This window comes from Syngnathoides biaculeatus, chromosome 10 (assembly GCF_019802595.1).
Source record: "Syngnathoides biaculeatus isolate LvHL_M chromosome 10, ASM1980259v1, whole genome shotgun sequence".
Classification (NCBI taxonomy): domain Eukaryota; kingdom Metazoa; phylum Chordata; class Actinopteri; order Syngnathiformes; family Syngnathidae; genus Syngnathoides; species Syngnathoides biaculeatus.
Genome location: NC_084649.1, coordinates 28,627,616 through 28,647,918, shown reverse-complemented (window position 1 = coordinate 28,647,918; position 20,303 = coordinate 28,627,616). Strand labels below are relative to the sequence as shown.

Sequence of the window (20,303 nt, the reverse complement as noted above, 5' to 3'; positions counted from 1 at the left end):
ATGTGGTTTGGCATTGTCTTGCTGGGAAAAGCAGCATCCATGACAAAGATGTTGCTCGTATGGCACCACGTTTCTCCAAAACCCGTATGTACCATCCATCCATCCATTTTCTTTGCCGCTAACCCTCACAAGGGTCGCAGGAGTGCTGGAGCCTGTCCCAGCTGTCAACAGGCAGCAGGCAGTGTACACCCTGAAATGATTGCCAGGCAATCGCAGGACAGAGAGACAAACAGCCGCACTCACAATCACACCAACGGGCAATTTAGAGTGTCCAATTAATGTTGCATGATTTTGGGATGTGGGAGGAAAAAGGAGTACCCGGAGACAACCCACAGAGATACGGGGTGAACATGCAAACTCCACACAGGGAGGGCTGGGATTGAACCCGGGTCCTCAGAACTGTGAGCCCAACGCTTTCCAGCTGATCCACCATTCCACCCTCCCTATGTACCTTTTAGCATTAATTGTGCATTCAACAATGTATAAGTTACAAACGCCATTGGCAGTAACACAGCCCCATACCATCACAGATGCTGCCTGAAGAACTTTGTATCCATACCAGTCCAGAAGACTTTCTTCTTTGGCCGAAGACACAATGTCCACAACTTCCATAAACAATTTGAAATGCGGACCACGGAACAGTTTTCCACTTTTTATCTCAGATGAGCTCAGGGCAAGAGAGGCCGGTGGCGTTTCTGGATGTTGTTAATATTTGGCTTATACTTTGCATAACAGCTTTTTAAGTTGCAGTTACAGATGTAGCGCCGAACTGTGTTTCCTGAAATTGGTTATCTGAAGTGAGCCCATATGGTGATATCTTTTACACATTGATGTCAGTCTTTGAAGCAGTGTTGCCTATAGGATCAAAAGTCACGGCCATTCAATGTTGGTTTTCGGCCCTGCCGCTTGCAGGCAGTGTTTTCTCTTGATTCTATGAACCTCTTGATATCATGGACTGTAGATGATGAAATCCCCAAATTCATTCTAATTTTAAGTTAAGGAACATTTACCCTCAAACTGTTAGACTACCATATTTTTCAGATGACAGTGCGCACCGGTGACTGTGTGTAGTGTTTTTTTTTTTCTCTTCCATACACGGGCCGCGCCGCATCATACGCCGTGGATATATATATTCTTATTCTACCCCCGCTGAAAGTCTCCTTCTTCTTCTCCACATTGGAAGCATCTGCACGTGCCCAAACAGTGCGTTGTAGCGAACAGCCATGTTTTAACCATTTTGTTCCAACAAGCTTTTGTTTTGCTTTTGAACTCATCGCCGCGAGTGACTTTGTGTCCCGCCACAAGATTAACAGCGCCTGAAAAAGGCAGCGGCTTGTCATCCAGGAAACATGATATTTTCTCAGGCACTTGTTCACAAAGAGGTGAACCTCACCCAATCTTTGCTTGTAAATGACAGCAATTCAGGGAAGCTCCTTTTATACCCAATCATGGCGCCCAATTAGCCTGTTCACATATGTGATGTTCCAAACAATTGTTTGATGAGCATTTCTCAACTTTTTTGGAATGTGTTGCAGGGATAAACTATTATTTAGTTATTTGCTAAAAATAAAGTCAATCAATTTCATAATTAAAAAATCTTGCCTTTGTTGTGTATTCAATGAATTATAGGTTGGACACGATTTGCAAAGCATTTTCTTCTGTTTCTTTTTGTTTAACAACATACCAACTTCATTGAAATTAGGTTTGTAATATAATACAATATAATATAATGTCCATCCACCATTTTCTTAGCCGCTGTCAATGGGCAGGAGGCAGGGTACACCCTGAACTGGTTCCCAGCCAATATGTTATAATATAATATAATATAATATAATATAATATAATATGAGATAATATAGAAGTCACTGATGGTGTAGTGGTACACACGCCTGGCTTTGGTGCGGCCAGCATGGGATCGATTCTCGCTCAGTGATGGTGTCGATATGTGACTGGCGACCAGTTCAGGGTGTAGTCTGCCTTTTGCTCAAAGCTAGCTGTGATAGGCTCTGGCTCTCATGTGACACTTTTGAGGATAAGCGGCTTGGATAATATAATATAATATAATATATGTCAATGGGCAGGAGGCAGGGTACACCCTAGACTGGTTTCCAGCCAATCACAGGGCGCAGGGAGACAGACAACAGTCGCACTCACAGTCAGACCTTGGGGAAATTTTGTGTCCAATTAATATAGTATGTTTTGGGGATGTGGGAGGAAACCGGAGTGCTCAGAGAAAACCCACACGGGCATGGGAAGAACATGCAAACTCCATACAGGTGGGGCCGGGATTGAACCCAGGTCCTCAGAACTGTGAGGCCAACGCTTTACAGCTGATCCAGCGTGCCGCTATAATAAAATAGAATAGAATAGAGGCAGAATGGTGGCAAAGCTTTAAAGTGTTGGCCTCACAATTCTGAGGTCCAAGGTTCAATCCAAGCCCCGCCTGTGAGGAGTTTGCACATTCTCACCGTGCCTGTGCTGGTTTACTCCAGGCACTCCGGTTTCCTCCCACATGCCCAAAACATGGATTAATTGGACACTCTAAATTGCCCCTAGGTGTGATTTTGAGTCCGAATTTTATCTGGCTGTGATTGGCTGGCAACCACTTCAAGTTGTACCCTGCCTCCTGCCCGTTGACAGCTGGGATAGGCTCAAGCCCTCTCACGACCCTTGTGAAGATAAGTGGCTAAGAAAATGGATGGATGGATGGATGGATGGATGGATGGATGGATGGATGGATGGATGGATGGAAGGAGAATAGAATAGACCAAAGCGATTATTACTTTTATCAATTTTAAGTTTTTCAGTGACCACATTGAGGTTTTAGTTCTTTCACAAAAGGGTACAATTATGTCCATGACATGTCTATTCTCAATGTATACTTAAACATCATCTCCCAATGTACTTACCTTTGGTTTCTTTGGCTGGTCCATCTTACTCAAGATATCCTTTGCATGGGATTCCAAAGCTGTGAAATTGGAGGGTTTAGGTGGAGGGGGTGCATCTTTTATATTTTTAATTTTCTTCGTACCGCCGTGTTTGGGCTTTATCGTTTTCGGAGGTTTTGGGAGTTTGGGAGGTCTATGGGGTTTAGAGGGGATGAAGGGTTTCTTTCTGGCTATTTCAAAGCTCAGTGAGGGAACCTGAGCTGGTGAAATGGAATTTCCTGGATCCAAATGAGGTGATCGGGGGTCCTCCACTGGTTCCTCACTCTTCATGGCTTTAGTTGCATTCTTGAGACAAAAAGAGAGCAATGACTTAATCAGCTTTAGAAAAATAAACGGAGTATTTTCACTTGAAGGTGATTAATTATTTGGATTTGAACAAGCTGGTTATTGTTATTGTTTCATTGGTCTTTATATCAGGGCTCACCAATGCAGTACCCACGGGAAGTTTGTTACCCGCAGACCGGGTGCATGCCAACCAGCCTGCTCTAAAAATTCTTTACAAGTGTGATGCTTGTTTTTTGTGCTTCTATTCTACAACAAATACAGTGAAGAAAATAAGTATTTGAACACTCTGCTATATTGCAAGTTCTCCCACTTAGAAATCATGGAGGGGTCTGACATTTTCATCGTAGGTGCATGCCCACGGTGAGAGAGATGATCTAAAAAGAAAAATCCAGAAATCAGAATGTATGATTTTTTTAACAATGTTTTTGTGTGACGTAGCTGCAAATACGTATTTGAACACCTAAGAAAACCAATGTCAATATTTGGTACAGTAGCCTTTGTTTGCAATTTCAGGTCAAAGGTTCCGTTTAGTTGTTCACCAGGTTTGCACACACTGCAGGAGGGATTTTGGCCCACTCCTCCACACAGATCTTCTCAAGATCAAACGGTTTCTGGGTTGTCACTGAGAAACAGAGTTTCAGCTCCCTCCAAAGATTTTCTATTGGGTTCAGGTCTGGAGACTGGCTAGGCCACCCCAGAACCTTGATATGCTTCTTACGGAGCCACTCCTTTGTTTTCCTGGCTATGTGCTTCAAGTCATTGTCATGTTGAAAGACCCAACCACGACACATCTTCAATGCTCTGACTGAGAGAAAGAGGTTGTTCCCCAAAATCTCACAATACATGGCCGCGGCCATCCTCTCCTTGATACAGTGCAGTCGTCCTGTGCAGAAAAACACCCCTAAAGCATGATGCTACCACCCCCATGCTTCAGAATAGGGATGGTGTTCTTGGGATGGAACTCATCATTCGTCTTCCTCCAAACAAGGTTCGTGGAATTATGACCAAAAAGTTCCATTTTGGTCTCATCTGACCACAAACCTTTTTCCCCATGACTCCTCTGTATCAGTATTGTCATTGGCAATCTTAATACGGGCCTTGACATGTGCTGGTTTAAGCAGGGGAACCATCTGTGCCATGCATGATTTCAAATCATGACGTCTTAGTGTATTACCAACAGTCACCTTGGAAACAGTGGTTCCAGCTCTTTTCAGGTCATTGACAAAGTCCTGTCGTGTAGTCCTCGGCTGATTCCTCTCATTTCTAAGGATCATTGAGACCCCACGAGGTGATATCTTGCATGGGGCTCCACTCAGATTGAGATTGACCGTCGTGTTTAGCTTCTTACATTTTCTGATGATTGTTCCAACAGCGGGCCTTTTTTCACCAAGCTGCTTGGCAATTTCTCCGTAGCCCTTTCCAGCCGTGTAGACTTGTACAAATTTCTCTCTATGTCTTTGGACAGCTCTTTGGTCTTCGCCATGTTACAAGTTTGAGTCTTACTGATTGTATGGGGTGGACAGGTGTCTTTATGCAGCTAACGACCTCACACAGGTGCATCTGATTCAGGATAATACATGGAGTGGAGGTGGACTTTTAAAGGTGGACTAACAGGTCTTTGAGGATCACAATTCTAGAGAATAGGTGTTCAAATACTTATTTGCAGCTTTAACACACGAATAAATTGTTAAAAAAAAATCATACATTGTGATTTCTGGATATTTCTTTTTAGATTATCTCTCTCACAGTGGACATGAACCTAAGATAAAAATTTCAGACCGCTCCATGATTTCTAAGTGGGAGAACTTGCAATATAGCAGGGTGTTCAAATACTTATTTTCTTCACTGTATCATACATCTGCTTGCAATAAACAAACTATTTGCTCTGCTCTAGATAATGTGTGCGCCGCTTAACAGGAGATAGCACTAGAACAAGAACATCTAATCATCAGAACTGTTAGAACCAGGAGCACCTGTTGTCTATGATTACAAACTTGACCACAAATGTACTCAGCAATTTTCCACACACATGCACACACACACACGAACAACAACTACACTTTGTTTCTAACTATGTTTTGTTCCCCCGTCTTCTTTTTGTAACATCCATGCCAGTAAGAGGTGTTTGAAACCAAATTAATAGAGGCACTGAAGAAAGGATAATCAGAGAGTGCAGTTGAGAATTGTACAAGACAGTTCCTCTCCTCTCTCCTCACGAACTCTCAAACTTAAACTGATGTCTTTGCTTCCATTTTTGTCCCCTTTAATGAATGTCTCACTGGTAAACCTGACACAAACTAAGTACATAATTCTGACAAAACTCTCCTTGTGCATAACAAACAACAACAAATCATCATATTATCCCATTATCATTTTCTATGTTCGATGTTTGAGGCAAAGACCTTGAGCCTCGGGAGCCTTGCACACCATATCAGAATCGACTTGGGCCATGTTATGGCCAGTTCACTCTGTCAAGAGCAGAATTCAAGGCTGAACTCAAGAAGCATGACTCTGGAGGCCAGGTAACGTTTAAGCAGGAAATTTATTTAGTTCTGGGCACAGGAGGGCGGTCCAGAAAAGCAACAGTAACAGAATCAGCGGGGGAAGAGGCAAGGTCAAACATGAAGCAGAGTCATACATCCAAGAAGTCAGTAACATGAGACAAGGTATTATGGGAATGTGACAAAAAAGTACAACGATCTGGTGAAGGACCAAACCAGATGCATGCCAATATATATCGATAGTAGTTAGCGTGAACGAGAAGCAGATGGGTTGCTCACCAGAGCAGATGCACTCGAGGTTGAGGAAGGACATGCCCATGACATAGGACTGCCACTTGGCAGCTGCTGTTCTGAGAATTGCCACAACATAAAAACATCAGAATTTGATGCCATGGCAAAAAAAAAAAAAAAAGTCATCAACAAAACAACACAGTTCCCATTATAAGTAAATCCAAGTATTGACACAACAATGCCTTTTTTTGGTAGTTTACTTTTCATATGTTAGCATCTGCTTGTAACTTGGCCCAACTGTCAAATTTTAAACGTCAATGTGGCCCCTAAACCAAAGGTTTTGACACTCCTGGGGTGGACTATATGAAATATTTTCTGTGCAATACATTGCGAGATGACTAACATGATGATTAGGAGAAAGGTTGATGTACTGGGCATCAAGAGAGCAGATGGAAAGGTAGTAAGGCTAGAAGTTGAGGTGCAGGGTTTAAATTATTCTACCACGGAGTAGATGGGAAGAGAAATGGAGTAGGGGTTATTTTAAAGGAAGAACTGGCTAAGAATGTCTTGGAGTTGAAAAGAGTATCAGATCGAGTGATGAGACTAAAATTTGAAATTGAGGGTGTTATGTATAATGTGGTTAGCGGCTATGCCCCACAGGGAGGATGTGACCTAGAGTTGAAAGAGAAATTCTGGAAGGAACTAGATGAAGTAGTTCTGAGCATCCCAGACAGCGAGAGAGTTGTGATTGGTGCAGATTGTAATGGACATATTGGTAAAGGAAACAGGGGCGATGAAGAAGTGATGGGTAAGTACAGCATCCAGGAAAGGAACTTTGAGGGACAGATGGTGGTGGACTTTGAAAAAAGGATGGAGATGGCTGTAGTGAACACTTATTTCCAGAAGAGGGAGGAACATATATTGAGGTTGAAGCATGCAGGTGGATTATATTTTGTGCAGACGATGTTGATGATGAGGTTACTGACTGTGAAGTAGTGGTAGGGGAGAGCGTATCTCCACAACATGGGATGGTGGTGTGTAGGATGACTCTGGTGGTTGGTAGGAAAATGAAGAAGACAAAGGTAGAGCAGAGAACCATGTGGTGGAAACTGAGAAAGGAAGAATGATATGCAGCCTTTCAGAAAGAGGTGAGACAGGCTCTCGGAAGACTGGACTACGACAGCCAAAGTGATCAGAGAGAAATCCAGGGGAGTACTTGGTGTGTCTTCTGGTAGGAATGGGGAAAAGGAGACTTGGTGGTGGAACCCCAAAATAGAGGAAGTCATACAAGGAAAGAGATTAGCGAAGAGGTGGGACACTAAGAAGACTGAGGAGAGGCGAAAGGAGTACATTGAGATGCGACGTAGGGCAAAGGTAGAGACGGCAAAGGCTAAACAAGAAGCAAATGACGACGTGTACACCAGGTTGGACACGAAAGAAGGAGAAAAGGATCACTATAGGTGGGCCAGACAGAGGGATAGAGATGGGAAGGATGTGAAGCAGGTAAGAGTGATTAAGGATAGAGATGGAAATGTGTTGACTGGTGTCAGTAGTGTGCTAAATAGATGGAAAGAATACTCTGAGAAGTTGATGAATGAAGAAAATGAGAGAGAAGGAAGAGTTGAAGAGGCAAGTGTGAAGGACCAGGAAGTGGCAATGGTTAGTAAGGGGGAAGTCAGAAAGGCACTACAAAGGATGAAAAATGGAAAGGCAGTTGGTCCTGATGACATACCAGAATTCAACAGAATACTAGCATGCGAAAAGATGCCTGAAGAATGGAGGAAAAGTGTTCCAGTTCCCATTTTTAAGAACAGAGGCGATATTCAGAGCTGTGGGAATTATACAGGAATAAAGTTGATGAGCCATACAATGAAGTTATGGGAAATAGTAGTGGAGGCTAGACTTCAGGACAGAAGTATCTGCGAGCAAGACTATGGTTTCATGCCAAGAAATAGTACCACAGATGCATTATTTGCCTTGAGGATGCTCGTGGAAAAGTACAGAGAAGGTCAGAAGGAGCTACATTGTGTCTTTGTGGATCTAGAGAAAGCCTATGACAGTGTACCAAGAGAGGAACTGTGGTACTGCATGCGTACGTCTGGCATGGCAGAGAAGTACGTTAAAATAGTACATGACATGTATGATGGCAACAGAACAATGGTGAGGAGTGCCTTAGGTGTGACAGAAGAATTTAAGGTGGAGGTGGGACTGCATCAGGGATCAGCTCTGAGCCCCTTTCTGTTTGCAGGAGTAATGGATAGGCTGACAGATGAGGTTAGACTGGAATCCCATTGGACCATGATGTTCGCAGATGATATTGTGATATGCAGTGAAAGCAGGGAGCATGCAGAGTAACGATTAGAAAGATGGAGACATGCACTGGAAAGGAGAGGAATGAACATTAGCTGAAGTAAAACAGAATATATGTGCGTGAATGAGAGAGGTGGAGGGGGAAGAGTGAGGCTACAGGGAGAAGCGATTGCGAGGGTGGAGGACTTCAAATATTTAGGGTCAACAATCCAGAGCAATGATGAGTGTGGTAAGGAAGTGAAGAAACAGGTCCAAGCTGGTTGGAACAGCTGGGGGAAGGTGTCTGGTGTGTTATGTGACAGAAGAGTCTCTGCTAGGACGAAGGGCAAAGTTTATAAAACAGTGGTGAGGCCGGCCATGATGTACGGATTAGAGACGGTGGCACTGAAGAAACAACAGGAAGCAGAACTGGAGGTAGCTGAAATGAAGATGTTGAGGTTCTCGCTCGGAGTGAGCAGGTTGGATAGGATTAGAAATGAGCTCATTAGAGGGACAGCCAAAGTTGGATGTTTTGGAGATAAGATTCGAGAGAGCAGACTTCAATGGTTTGGACATGTTCAGAGGCGAGAGAGTGAGTATATTGGTGGAAGGGTGCTGAGGATGGAGCTGCCAGGCAAAAGAGCGAGAGGAAGACCAAAGAGAAGGTTGATGGATGAGGTGAGGCAGACTTGAGGGCAGTTGGGGTTAGAGAGGAAGATACAGGAGATAGGCTAAAATGGAAAAAGATGACATGCTGTGGCGACCCCTAACGGGACAAGCCGAAAGGAAAAGAAGAAGACATTGCCAGATGAGTAACTACATTGAATAGCCTAATTTTACATACAACGAATACGTATGAATAAAAAATAGACTATGTAGCCAAACTGTACAAACATGCCTTACAAGTTATAGAGAAAACGATAATGTGCATTATTTTTACTGTGTAGATTGTCCATATACAACACACAAACTATACAGAAAAATTTTTTCAATTTACAGGTGACTACTTCAGAGGGAGCTTATGTCTAACCACACTGTAAAACATGGCCTAAGTTACCACTCTGCAGACTTTGCTCTCAGGTAAACTCGAAAAACAATGACTGACTTGAGCCTAGCCAAAATAGAGGAATTAATCAAAATATTGAAAGGTGTTGGAGGTCCACTCCAATTCTCCCCTCACATTGATGCTTCAAATAAAGGGAATTGGAAAATGGTTTCCTTAACTGTACTTTTTTTTTTTTTACAACAGAGAACGGGGTTGTCAACAAGGTCACAGATAGCTGAAAATCCAGATGTCTGCAGAGGGAATAATTAAAGCAATATGAAGGTCTCTTAAAACATGGGTCTATGCCTTGATCATGTTTATGCATTCAGTGCCGATAATGCAAATGTTAATTATGGCACAGTTTGTTTTCAACCATGGGTTTCAACCACGACCAAGAGGTGAGTGTTCCTAAAGGAGTTCTGTGAATTCTGTGATGTTGAATTCTGTGAAATCCTGTGCCATGTGGTGAAGAGAGGTCTGTCTCTCAGGTCTGAATCAACCATCTGTTGCAGAATTGGGTCCCAGTGGAATCTTATCTCATCAATATTGATAAAAAAATGTCCAAGGCGTCTGAAGGTTTTACTGAGGTTGACAGAAGATTCTGCTGGAATTGAAGAAGAGGATGACACTGTAAAAGTGTATCTCATCTTCTGTAATAATGTCATGTCTCTGTTTGAAGAGGTGGTGAAAAAGCTCGAGAAGAACGGAACCATATATGTTCAAATCTATCCCATCATGGATTTTTTTTTCCCCAACAAGGCATATTCAGAGAAGAGAAAATAGATTCTACGTGTACCTAACAAAACAAAAGCTTCAGTCTCCTGCCATCTCATGCTGATGATGTCTGGCAGAGTTTACAAATATTTTTGAACCATGCCATCAACTTTCTCAAAGAGTGGTTTGACTTCTCAGAGCAAAAATGGCTGTACTACCTACAGGCCCTCGCTTAAACATCCGGGATCATCTGCTTTGAAGACATTGAGACACTGAGAAGCTTGACCTGGTTCACGGGGAAGAATGAAACAATTGCCATTGTAGTGATGAACCACATTTTATTATTTTTGAGGACTATAGACGTGCAGCCCTCCGGGGGCACCAGCCAGTGAAATCTGTAAGCCGGATCAATGCAGAGGGTTGCGTCAGGAAGGGGATCCGTTGTAAAACTGTGGCACACGAATATGAGCGTTCATCTAAATACCATAACTTGATCAGTTGTAGCCAGGGTTAACAACGTCCGCCCCCGACACCGTTAACCTGCAGACCGTCGGAGGAAATTCAGCTACTGTGGGTCAAAGACAAAAAAGAGAAGGAAAGCAGATTCATTGGTAGAAGAAGAAGAGGAATGCACAGAGCCTACAATTGAGTGTAGGGACATTTGAATGCTGGGACGACGACAGGAAAAGCTCAGGAGTGATGATGATGAGGGGAAAGGTTGATATATTGTGCATCCAAGATATTAAGTGGAAAGGTAGTAAGGCTAGACATTTAGGAGCAGGGTTTAAATTATTTTGCCATGGAGTAGATGGTACGAGAAATGTAGTAGGGGTTATTTTAAAGGAAGAGCTGGCTAAGAATGTCTTGGAGGTGAAAAGATGATGACCCAGAGTTGAAAGAGAAATTCTGGAAGGAACCAGATGAAATAGTTCTGAGCATACCAGACTGAGAGACAGTTTTGATTTGTGCAGATTGTAATGGACATTTTGATGAAGGAAATAGGGGCGATGAAGAAGTGATACGAAAGTACGGCATCCAGAAAAGGAACTTTGAGGGACAGATGGTGGTGGACTTTGCAAAAATTCGAAATCGCAGTAGTGAACACATTTTTCCAGAAGAGGCGGGGAACATACCATGACTAACAAGAGCGGAGGTAGAAGCATGCAGTTGGATTATATTTTGTGCGGACAATGTTGTCTGAAGGAGGACTCTAAGGTAGTGGTAGGGAGAGTGTAACTCGACAGCATAGGATTGTGTTGTGTCGGATGACTCTGGTGGTGGGTAAGAAGATTAAGAAGAGAAAGGTAGAGGAGAGAACCATGTGGTGGAAGCTGAGAAAGGAAGAATGTTTTGGTGCCTTTCGGAAAGAGGTGAGACAGGCTCTTGATGGGCTCCTTGAAGAAAGAAGTACTACAGCCAAGATGATCAGTGAGACAGGCATGAGAGTACTTGGTGTGTCTTCTGGTAGGAAAGGAAAGGGCACTTGGCGGTGGAACCCCAAAATAGGAAGTCAAGAGAAAGTCATAAAAGGAAAGAGATTTGTGAAGAAGAAGAGGGACACAGAGGACTGAGGGGAGACGAAAGGAATACATTGAGATGCGATGTAGGGCAAAGGTTGAGGTGGCAAAGGCTAAACAAGAGGCATATTTTGACATGTACATTCGGTTGGAAACTAATCTCTCCAGGTATTCAGACAGAGGGATAGAGATGAGAAGGATGTGCAGCAAGTAACGGTGATTAAGGATAGAGATAGAAATGACTTGACTGGTGCCAGTAGTATGCTCAATCGATGGAAAGAATACTTTGAGAAGTTGATGAAGAAAAGGAGAGAGAAGGAAGTGTAGAAGAGGCAATTGTGAAGTACTAAGAACTGGCAATGATTAGTCAGGGAAGTTAGAAAGGCACTTAAGAGGATGAAAAATGGAAAAGCAGTTGGTCCTGATGACATATGGAAGCAATTTGGAGAGGTGGCTGTGGGATTTTTGACCAACTTATTTAACAGAACACTAGCGGGCGAGAAAATGCCTGAAGAATGGATGAAAATTTTGCTTGTTCCCATTTTTCAAGAACAAAGGCGATGTGCAGAGCTGTGGGAACTACAGAGGAATAAAGTTGATGAGCCAAACAATGAAGTTATGGAAAAGAGTAGTGGAGGCTAGACTCAAGACAGAAGTAAGTCTCTGCTAGCAACAGTATAGTTTCATACCGAGAAAGAGTACCACAGATGCATTATTTTCCTTGAGGATGCTAGTGGAAAAGTACAGAGAAGGTCAGAAAGAGCTACATTCTTGTCTTTGGATCTAGAGAAAGCCTATGACAGAGTACCAAGAGAGGAACTGTGGTAGTGCACGCGTAAGTCTGGTGTGGCAGAGAAATACGCGAAAAGATGCCTGAAGAATGGAGAAAAGGTGTGCTAGTTCCCATTTTTAAGAACAAAGGCGATGTGCAGAGCTGTGGGAACTATATAGGAATAAACACAATGAAGTTATTACCAAGACACGAACTGTGGTTCTGCATGCACAAGTCTGGTGTGGTGGAGAAATATTTCTGTATAGAATAAGACATGAATGAGTGTAACAGAACAGTCGTGAGGTGTGCCATCGATGTGACAGAAGAATTTAAGGTGGAGATAAGACTCCATCATGGATCAGCTCTGAGCCCCTTCATGTTTGCTGTGGTAATAGATAGGCTGACAGATGAGGTGAGACTGGAATCCCCTTGGACCATTATGTTTGCAGATGACATTCTAATTTGAAGTGAAAGCAGGGAGCAGGTAGCGGTACAATTAGAAAGATGGAGGCATGCACTGGAATGGAGAGGAATGAAGATTAGTCAAAGTAAAACAGAATATATGTGCGTGAATGAGAAGGGTGGAGGGGGGGAGTGAGGCTCCAGGGAGAAGAGATAGTGAGGGTGGCTTGGATAGAATTAGAAATGAGCTCATTAGAGGGACAGCCAAAGTTGATGTTTCGGAGACAAGGTTCGAGAGAGACAAGACTTCGATGGTTTCAACATGTCCAGAGGCAAAAGAGTGAGATGAAGATTAGATGATATTGGTAGAAGGGTGCTGAGGATGGACCTGCCAGACAAAATAGCGAGAGGAAGACCAAAGAGAAAGTTGGATGTTGTGAGGGAAGACATGAGGGCAGTTGGTGTTAGAGAGGAAGATGCAGGAAATCAGCTCAGATGGAAAAAGATGACACGCCATGGCGACCCCTAATTGGAAAATCCGAAAGAAAAAGAATAAAAGTTCTCACAAATTATGACCTGCATCGCCGTGTCTCCGGCTATCTCATTTCCCTTTCTCAAAAGGAGTAACAGCCTATCCATCCGATTATTCACTGATGACCTCCTCTTCAAAATCCTATGGAAGGAGTCGCATCTTAATGTACCTCGTTCTGCTTTTATACCGTGCTTAAGGTAGAAGGGTTTCGGCCATATTCTTTGGCTATGTCAGTCAACCGCATGCCTCTCTCATATTTGTCAATGAACTTTTGCTTTTTTTGATGGATGAAACAACTCTTGTCCCCTTCTCACTGGCATTGGCCATCGATTTCTTGTGGCACATGGTGAAAAAAGAGGAAAACATTCACAAAGTTGAACTTAGTCGTTTACAAGTGTACGGTAACGTGTTAAAATGGATTTGGTGATGAAGACACAGGAAGTACATCATTGGATCAAAGATTGATATCTCTCCTAGCCAATGGAGGGATGGGATGCCAGGAAGATGCTACGGCGATAGGCAATGGGAGAGAAGCTCTATCGTGCCACACAAAACAAGATAAAGGAAGTGCATCATGGCTAAAGATTGACTTCTATCCAATGGGATGCCAGGAAGTGGCTGCAGCGATAGGCAATGGGAGAACAGCTCTATCGCACCACTTTCAAATGAAGACAGTACAAGATGTTTACGTTCGGTAGAATCCAGCACCTATATTTTCTTTCATATCCTGAATTTCTTTCGTAACTAGAGACAAAATTTTTCCAAGGAGGCTTTTGTAACCTGAATTTTTCGTTCGTAACTCAGTAGGGCTCTGAGATCAACTGACTCGGGTCTAATGGAGTGCAGATTCCAAAGCAAACTTGGTGAAGCACCATTTAGCTATTATAGTGCAAAGAAATGGAATAAGTTGCCAACAGATCTGATGTGAATGTTTTTAAATCCAGGTTGAAAACTATTTTTTTCCTCATGTGTTTGAGTACTTCCACTTTTCAATGCTATTTCTTGCACTAAAAGCTGTTTTAATCGCACTTTTTCAAATGTTTTTATTTTTGTATTTCAATAATTTAATCAAGCACATTGAGTTACCTTGTATATGAAATGTGCAATACAAATAAATTAATACATTATCTTGTACATTTATCTAATAATAAGATGAACAAAAACAACATTCAAACTTTTAGCAAAAATCTAAACATACCACGATATCTGTCATCAGCAACACTGTGAAACTAGCACATAACCTAATTTGGGAGAGTCATTATATGTGATGACATGTCAGGCAATAGACAGTGTTTAGGAGGAACTATATGAGGAAATGACTAAGATGGACTCTCAAGGATAGCATCCTCAATATCCACTTAAAATATCCAGCAAATATCCCATCTATCCATTTTCTTAGCCGTTTATGCTCACGAGGGTCGCAGGGGTGCTGGAGTATGGAAGTAAATATGTGACACCAGGATTTGAATTTAAAATGCCACTGAAAATTTTATGTTATAAAAGTGACATTGTTATTTCAAAGTGATCACATTTTCAATAGTTGTATTTCAGTTTAACTTTTCAATGTTAACAAATTTGCCATATAAAAAGAAAAAAAAATCAACCTTTATAATTGAAATGCAATATTTTCAGTCTCCTGAGATTCAACTGGCTACAATTCGCTGTGTGAAATTCAACTGGCTACTATTGGCTGTCTAAAATTCACCACCTAAATTCAGTGTTAAGAAGGCAGTGTTAATTCAGGTCAGAACCCAACACACAGCCAATCCAGTTACGCTTTCTTAGTCACGTGATGTCACATACAATTTTATGACAAAATTTTCAGTGGCATTTTCAATTCAAATCCTGGTGGCACATATTTACTTCCATACTGGAGCCTATCCCAGCTGTCAATGGGCAGGAGGCAGTGTACACCCTGAACTGGTTGCCAGCCAATCGCAGGCCGTATCGAGACAAAAAGCTGCTCTCACAATCACTCCTTGGGGCAATTTAGAGTATTCAATTTATGTTGCATGTTTTTGGGATGTGGGAGGACACCGCAGTTTCCAGAGAAAACCCACACAGACACGGGGAGAACATGCAAACTCCACAAAGGTGGGTTCGGGATTGAACCTGGGACCTCAGAACTGTGAGGCCAATGCTTTCCAGCTAATCCACCATACCCCCACAGCAAATATTTTATTGAAAAATGGAAACACTAACACAGTTTTTCCTCATTACTCATTAGGAGGCATGTTGGATGACTGGTTAGCTGCAACCCCACAGTTCAAAAGGCAGGGGTTCACATCCAAGATAGAGATTGCATATTCTCCTCAGTGCTAACAAGCTTTTTTTTCCCCTGGTTTACTCCCACATTCCAAAACATGTTAGGTTAATGGGGGACTCTAAACTGTTCTTCGGTGTGACTGTGAATTTGAATCGATGTTTGTCGATGTTTCTCTATGCGTGCCCTGCAGTTGGCTGGCCACTAGTTCGGGTGTATCCAGTTTCATCCCGAAAGTCAGCCATGATATCCTGCAGCAAACCTGCAACCTTATTGAGGATAAGCAGCATAGAAGATAGATGGCTTGTTATTCATTATGATTTAACTTTGTCTGGAAAAGAGATGGCAAACTTGCTGTAGAACGGAAAACGTCTTGCCTGGAATGGGACTAATGAACCACCATACCAGTCTGAGCTGATCACTGTTGTAAATATAGTGGGGAGGTCAAAATAGTCATTACTAATCATATTTTGTGACAAGTCTTCGAATCAAGATGTATTTTTAACTAATTTATTATATTTTGTAATATTTGTCCCACACAATACAGGTACCTCTGAGAGTCTAATCTCTCTGGCGAGATCTTTGATGAGCTGAGAGGGTTTCATGTTTTCTGGAAGCTCATCTTCATGTTCTAAGAGGGCCTGAAAAAAAGAGAGGAAAACAAACGTCACTGTGTATATAATGAATGCTGATTGAAAACATATCCATGCCCATGTATCCATACCTGCTTTTTTGTCCATGCTCTAAAGGCTCCATTGATGATTTTGGCAGCATGAATCAGATATGGTGCTGGCTGCTTATTTGCTTTATGTAATCCTGCATAAACAGAAATTAAAAGTTCCTACTGAACAAATCAAGATTATTGCATGTTAAAAGGGAAAACAGGACAACGTAAGGAAAAGTAGGATCAGAAGCAGAATCAGGTTTAATGGCCAAGTATGAAACAAAACACAGGGAATTTCTCTCCAGCAGTCAGTACCACCCTGGTACGACATGTTGATTACTGAGAAGAAGACCAAACAAAGAAGAATGAAGAACAATAGACAATCAATTAATAGGAACTATTCCTTATAAACGTCACAGTTGTGCAAGAGTCTTCTTCATTTAGAGCAGTTGAGAGAATGTCAACGCCCCACATGATGTTAAGGTAACCATATTTTCCGGACTATACGTCGCTCCGGAGTAGAAGTCGCACCAGCCACAAAATCCATAAAAAAGAAGAAAAAAACATATATAAGTCGCACTGGAGTATAAGTTGCATTTTGGGGGGAAATTATCTGAATCATGACAGCATGGTTTTGGTTGTCACGGAAGCCCATACTTTGTCGAGCCATCCAATGACTTCCCAGAAAGTTGCATGGCGGATTCACCTGGAAACTGTACTCTCCATCCGTCACCACTGCTCCCACAGCAGGGGTCGGGAGCCAATGGCTTGCGAGCCATACTTGGCTCTTTTGGTGGTTTCATAATGGCTCACGGAGCCTTAATAACGACACACTGTACATGTGATTTATGTCGTGCGGGCAACGCAAATGACACATAGAAGGTTTGTCAGAGTGGGGTTGCCGTAGTTTGGGGTGGCAGGCAACACAAATCACAGACAATTTTTCCTAGTGTAGTTGCTGTAGTCCACAGGCGTCGGGTTGAACGCCGATCGTGTCAGAACAACTACGTAATCATGGAAACGCTTTTGAGAAAGGTCGCTCAAAGAAAAATATTTAAGTACCAAAGTTTTCAAAAAGGATGGACAGCCTTTTGGAGAGGGTGGGTTCTGCTGTGTGTCTACATTCACAGATGGGGAGTATGCCAGAGCATTCATCCTCGATGTTGCCAATAAACATTTTGCCAACTTAGCATAAAAACAAGATAATCAGATGAATAAAAGACGTGCCTTTGTCGGAAAGAAGCGTTCACCATCGCACCATCATGATGGCAAATCAAATTGAATTACGGTCACGACAAACGGACGGAAGTCTCAATGCCTGCATGAAGCTTAATCTAACAACGTATGAAGCACCACAAATCACATTCATGGTAAGAAAAAAACTTTTGTTATCATTGGTTAGCAACATCATAATGTAATTTAAAATAATCTGCAGAATAGGATTTTGTCTTCAATGGCAATTTTGTTCAGTCCTTCTCAGTTGTTATAACTTAGAGCTAATGTTGAAATGCTGAATTTTCAGAAATAGCAAGTACAGATATACGGGCCTTAAGGTTGTCAGTGTGGAAAAAAAAACGATAAGTGACTCAGAAAATTGATTGATGTCATAATGTGTTAATAATTTCACATATAAATCGTTCTGGAGAATAAGTCACACCCCCGGCCAAACTGTGATGATCAAGGATAACTTGCAGACCCATTTTAACAGCATCATCCGCAGACCTGTTAACTCGATAGGCATACTGCAGTTGGTCCAACTGGGGTCTTGTGACACTCTTTGAGTGGTCCAGCACAAGATGTTCAAAGGGCTTCATGACCACAGATGTCAAGGCAGCAGGCCTGTACTCATTAAGACCTGAAACTGCTGCTTTTTTGGGGACTGGCATGATGGTGGATTTGAACCAGGTTGTTACCTATGTCTGAGGTCTAGGGAAGACCACTCCATCTGCGGGCGTAAGTCACACAATTCAATGCTTGCTAAAGGGAAAGACCAGTGCCAAATAACTAGGGGGGAATTACTACCTTTACACATCCACAACATTGTTCCTCTCATGCAGAGAAGATGCAAAAAAGAACAATACATATTTATCCAAACCCAGCAGCCACCCACAACGTCCATTCATTTTCATACCTATGATTTTCTTTATCATTAGTTTCTTTACTTTTTTGTAGTCGTAGCTGTTTGATGTAGATTCTATTAAATTCAAACTAAAATTTCACTGTCATGACGTGTGTCTGAGTGCCGTGTCTGTATATCGAGAACTCTCGCTAATGTTGAGAGTCCTTCGAATTTTTTAGATTAATGAATAAAAGGTTTGTTGTTCCTTTTTCCTAAATGTAACATTTAAAAAAGGGACGTGGTGCCCCTTTTTTGAGACAAACCCAATTTCATCCAACCCATATTCAGTGAAGAAAATAAGTATTTGAACACCCCGCTGTATTGCAAATTCTCCCACTTAAAAATCATGGAGGGGTCTGAAATTTTCATCGTAGGTGCATGTCCACTCTGAGAGAGATAATCTAAAAAGAAAAATCCAGAAATCAGAATGTATGATTTTTTAACGATTTATTTGTGTGATACAGCTGCAAATAAGTATTTGAACACCTGATAAAACCAATGTTAATATTTGGTACAGTAGCCTTTGTTTGCAATTACAGAGGTCAAACGCTTCCTGTAGTTGTTCACCAACTTTGCACATGCTGCAAGGATGGATTTTCGCCCACTCCTCCACACAGATCTCTCGATCAGACAGGTTTCTGGGCTGTCACTGCGAAACACAGAGTTTCAGCTCCCTCCAGAGATTATTTATTGGGTTTAGGTATGTAGATTGGCTAGGCCACGCCAGAACCTTGATATGCTTTTTATGGAGCCACTCCTTGGTTTTTCTGGCTGTTTGCTTCGGGTCATTGTCATGTTGAAAGACCCAGCCACGACCCATGTTCAATTCTCTGACTGAGGGAAAGAGGTTGTTCCCCAAAATCTCACAATACGTGGCTGCGGTCGTTCTCTCCTTAATACAGTGCAGTCGTCCTGTCCCATTTGCAGAATGCTTCACAGTAGGAATGGTGTTCTTGGGATGGAACTCATCATTCGTCTTCCTCCAAACACGGTTGATGGAATTATGACCAAAAGGTTCAATTTTGGACTCATCTGACCACAAAACCTTCTCCCATGACTCCTCTGTATCATTCAAATGCTTTAAGCAGGTGAATCTTTCATGCCATGCATGATTTAAACCAGTGGTGTCAAACATACGGCCCGCGGGCCGGATCCGGCCCATCTGGTGGTTTGGTATGGCCCGGGGAAGAAAGCTGCATTGTATAAAAAAAAATATGAATTTTCTTTAAAATTTGTAGTTCTTGTATTATCCGCTAGGGGCGCAGTGTTTTAGTACGTGCAGACAACATGAAAGCAACACTGCGGCGGAACTAGGACCACCTTGACCTGGTAAAATTGAACGTCTGTACAGCGTCTATTGGCGACAATTGCATTATCTACTTTTCCGTTTGCCTCGCACCCTCATCAGCAAAATGTCTTTGTCAAAAAGGAGAAAAGTAGACACAAAGTGTCAGACTTTTCAAGAAAAATGGACATGTTCTTATATGTTCACGGAGGTGAATGGGAAACCCGTGTGCCTGGTGTGCCAGCAGCAAGTTTCGGTGCTTAAAGAATAAAATATTCGGCGCCATTACGAAACTCAGCATGGTGAAAAATACAACAGTTTGCATGGAGAATTGAGAAAACAGAAGGTAAATGAAATGATGGCGCGTCTGAAGAAACAGCAATCTGTTTTCACCCGGAGCCGAGAAGCCAGTGATGCTCCGGTGAAAGCCAGCTACCTAATTGCGAGCCAAATAGCATCAAAGCCGTACAGTGATGGAGAGTTCATCAAAAACTGCTTGCTGACGGCTGCTGAAATTGTGTGTCCTGAGAAGCGACATGCTTTCGCCAATATAAGCTTGACAAGAAATACCGTGGCAGACAGGATTTCAGAACTCTCTGCAGATTTGGACCACCAACTAAAACGCAAACTGGGGTCATTTGTGGCATTTTCTGTTGCGATTGATGAGAGTACCGATATCACGGACGTCGCTCAACTGGCCATATTCATTCGTGGAGTTGACAAGACTTTGAATGTC

The 20,303-nt window shown here is 42.3% G+C and overlaps 2 protein-coding genes across 28 annotated transcripts in view; one reads left to right on the top strand and one right to left on the bottom strand.

The window, feature by feature from the left end:
• phf2 (PHD finger protein 2) overlaps positions 1-20,303 on the bottom strand; it is a 236,429-nt gene that overhangs the window by 87,214 nt on the left and 128,912 nt on the right. For all 11 annotated transcript variants that reach the window (XM_061831394.1, XM_061831399.1, XM_061831392.1 and 8 more), the window contains 3 exons: positions 16,224-16,315; positions 16,051-16,140; positions 2,910-3,233 (listed from right to left, as the gene is read on the bottom strand). In XM_061831394.1, coding sequence (XP_061687378.1) covers positions 2,910-3,233; positions 16,051-16,140; positions 16,224-16,315 — 506 coding nt within the window. The remainder of the gene's footprint in view (positions 1-2,909; positions 3,234-16,050; positions 16,141-16,223; positions 16,316-20,303) is intronic.
• LOC133506967 (general transcription factor II-I repeat domain-containing protein 2-like) overlaps positions 1-20,303 on the top strand; it is a 129,181-nt gene that overhangs the window by 21,822 nt on the left and 87,056 nt on the right. Inside the window, exons 2-3 of one of the 17 annotated variants that reach the window (XM_061831404.1) lie at positions 9,254-9,334; positions 9,504-9,697. The exons of the other annotated variants lie outside the window; for them this stretch is intronic. The gene's annotated coding sequence lies outside the window, so the exon portion shown is untranslated. The remainder of the gene's footprint in view (positions 1-9,253; positions 9,335-9,503; positions 9,698-20,303) is intronic. 17 annotated transcript variants of the gene reach the window in all.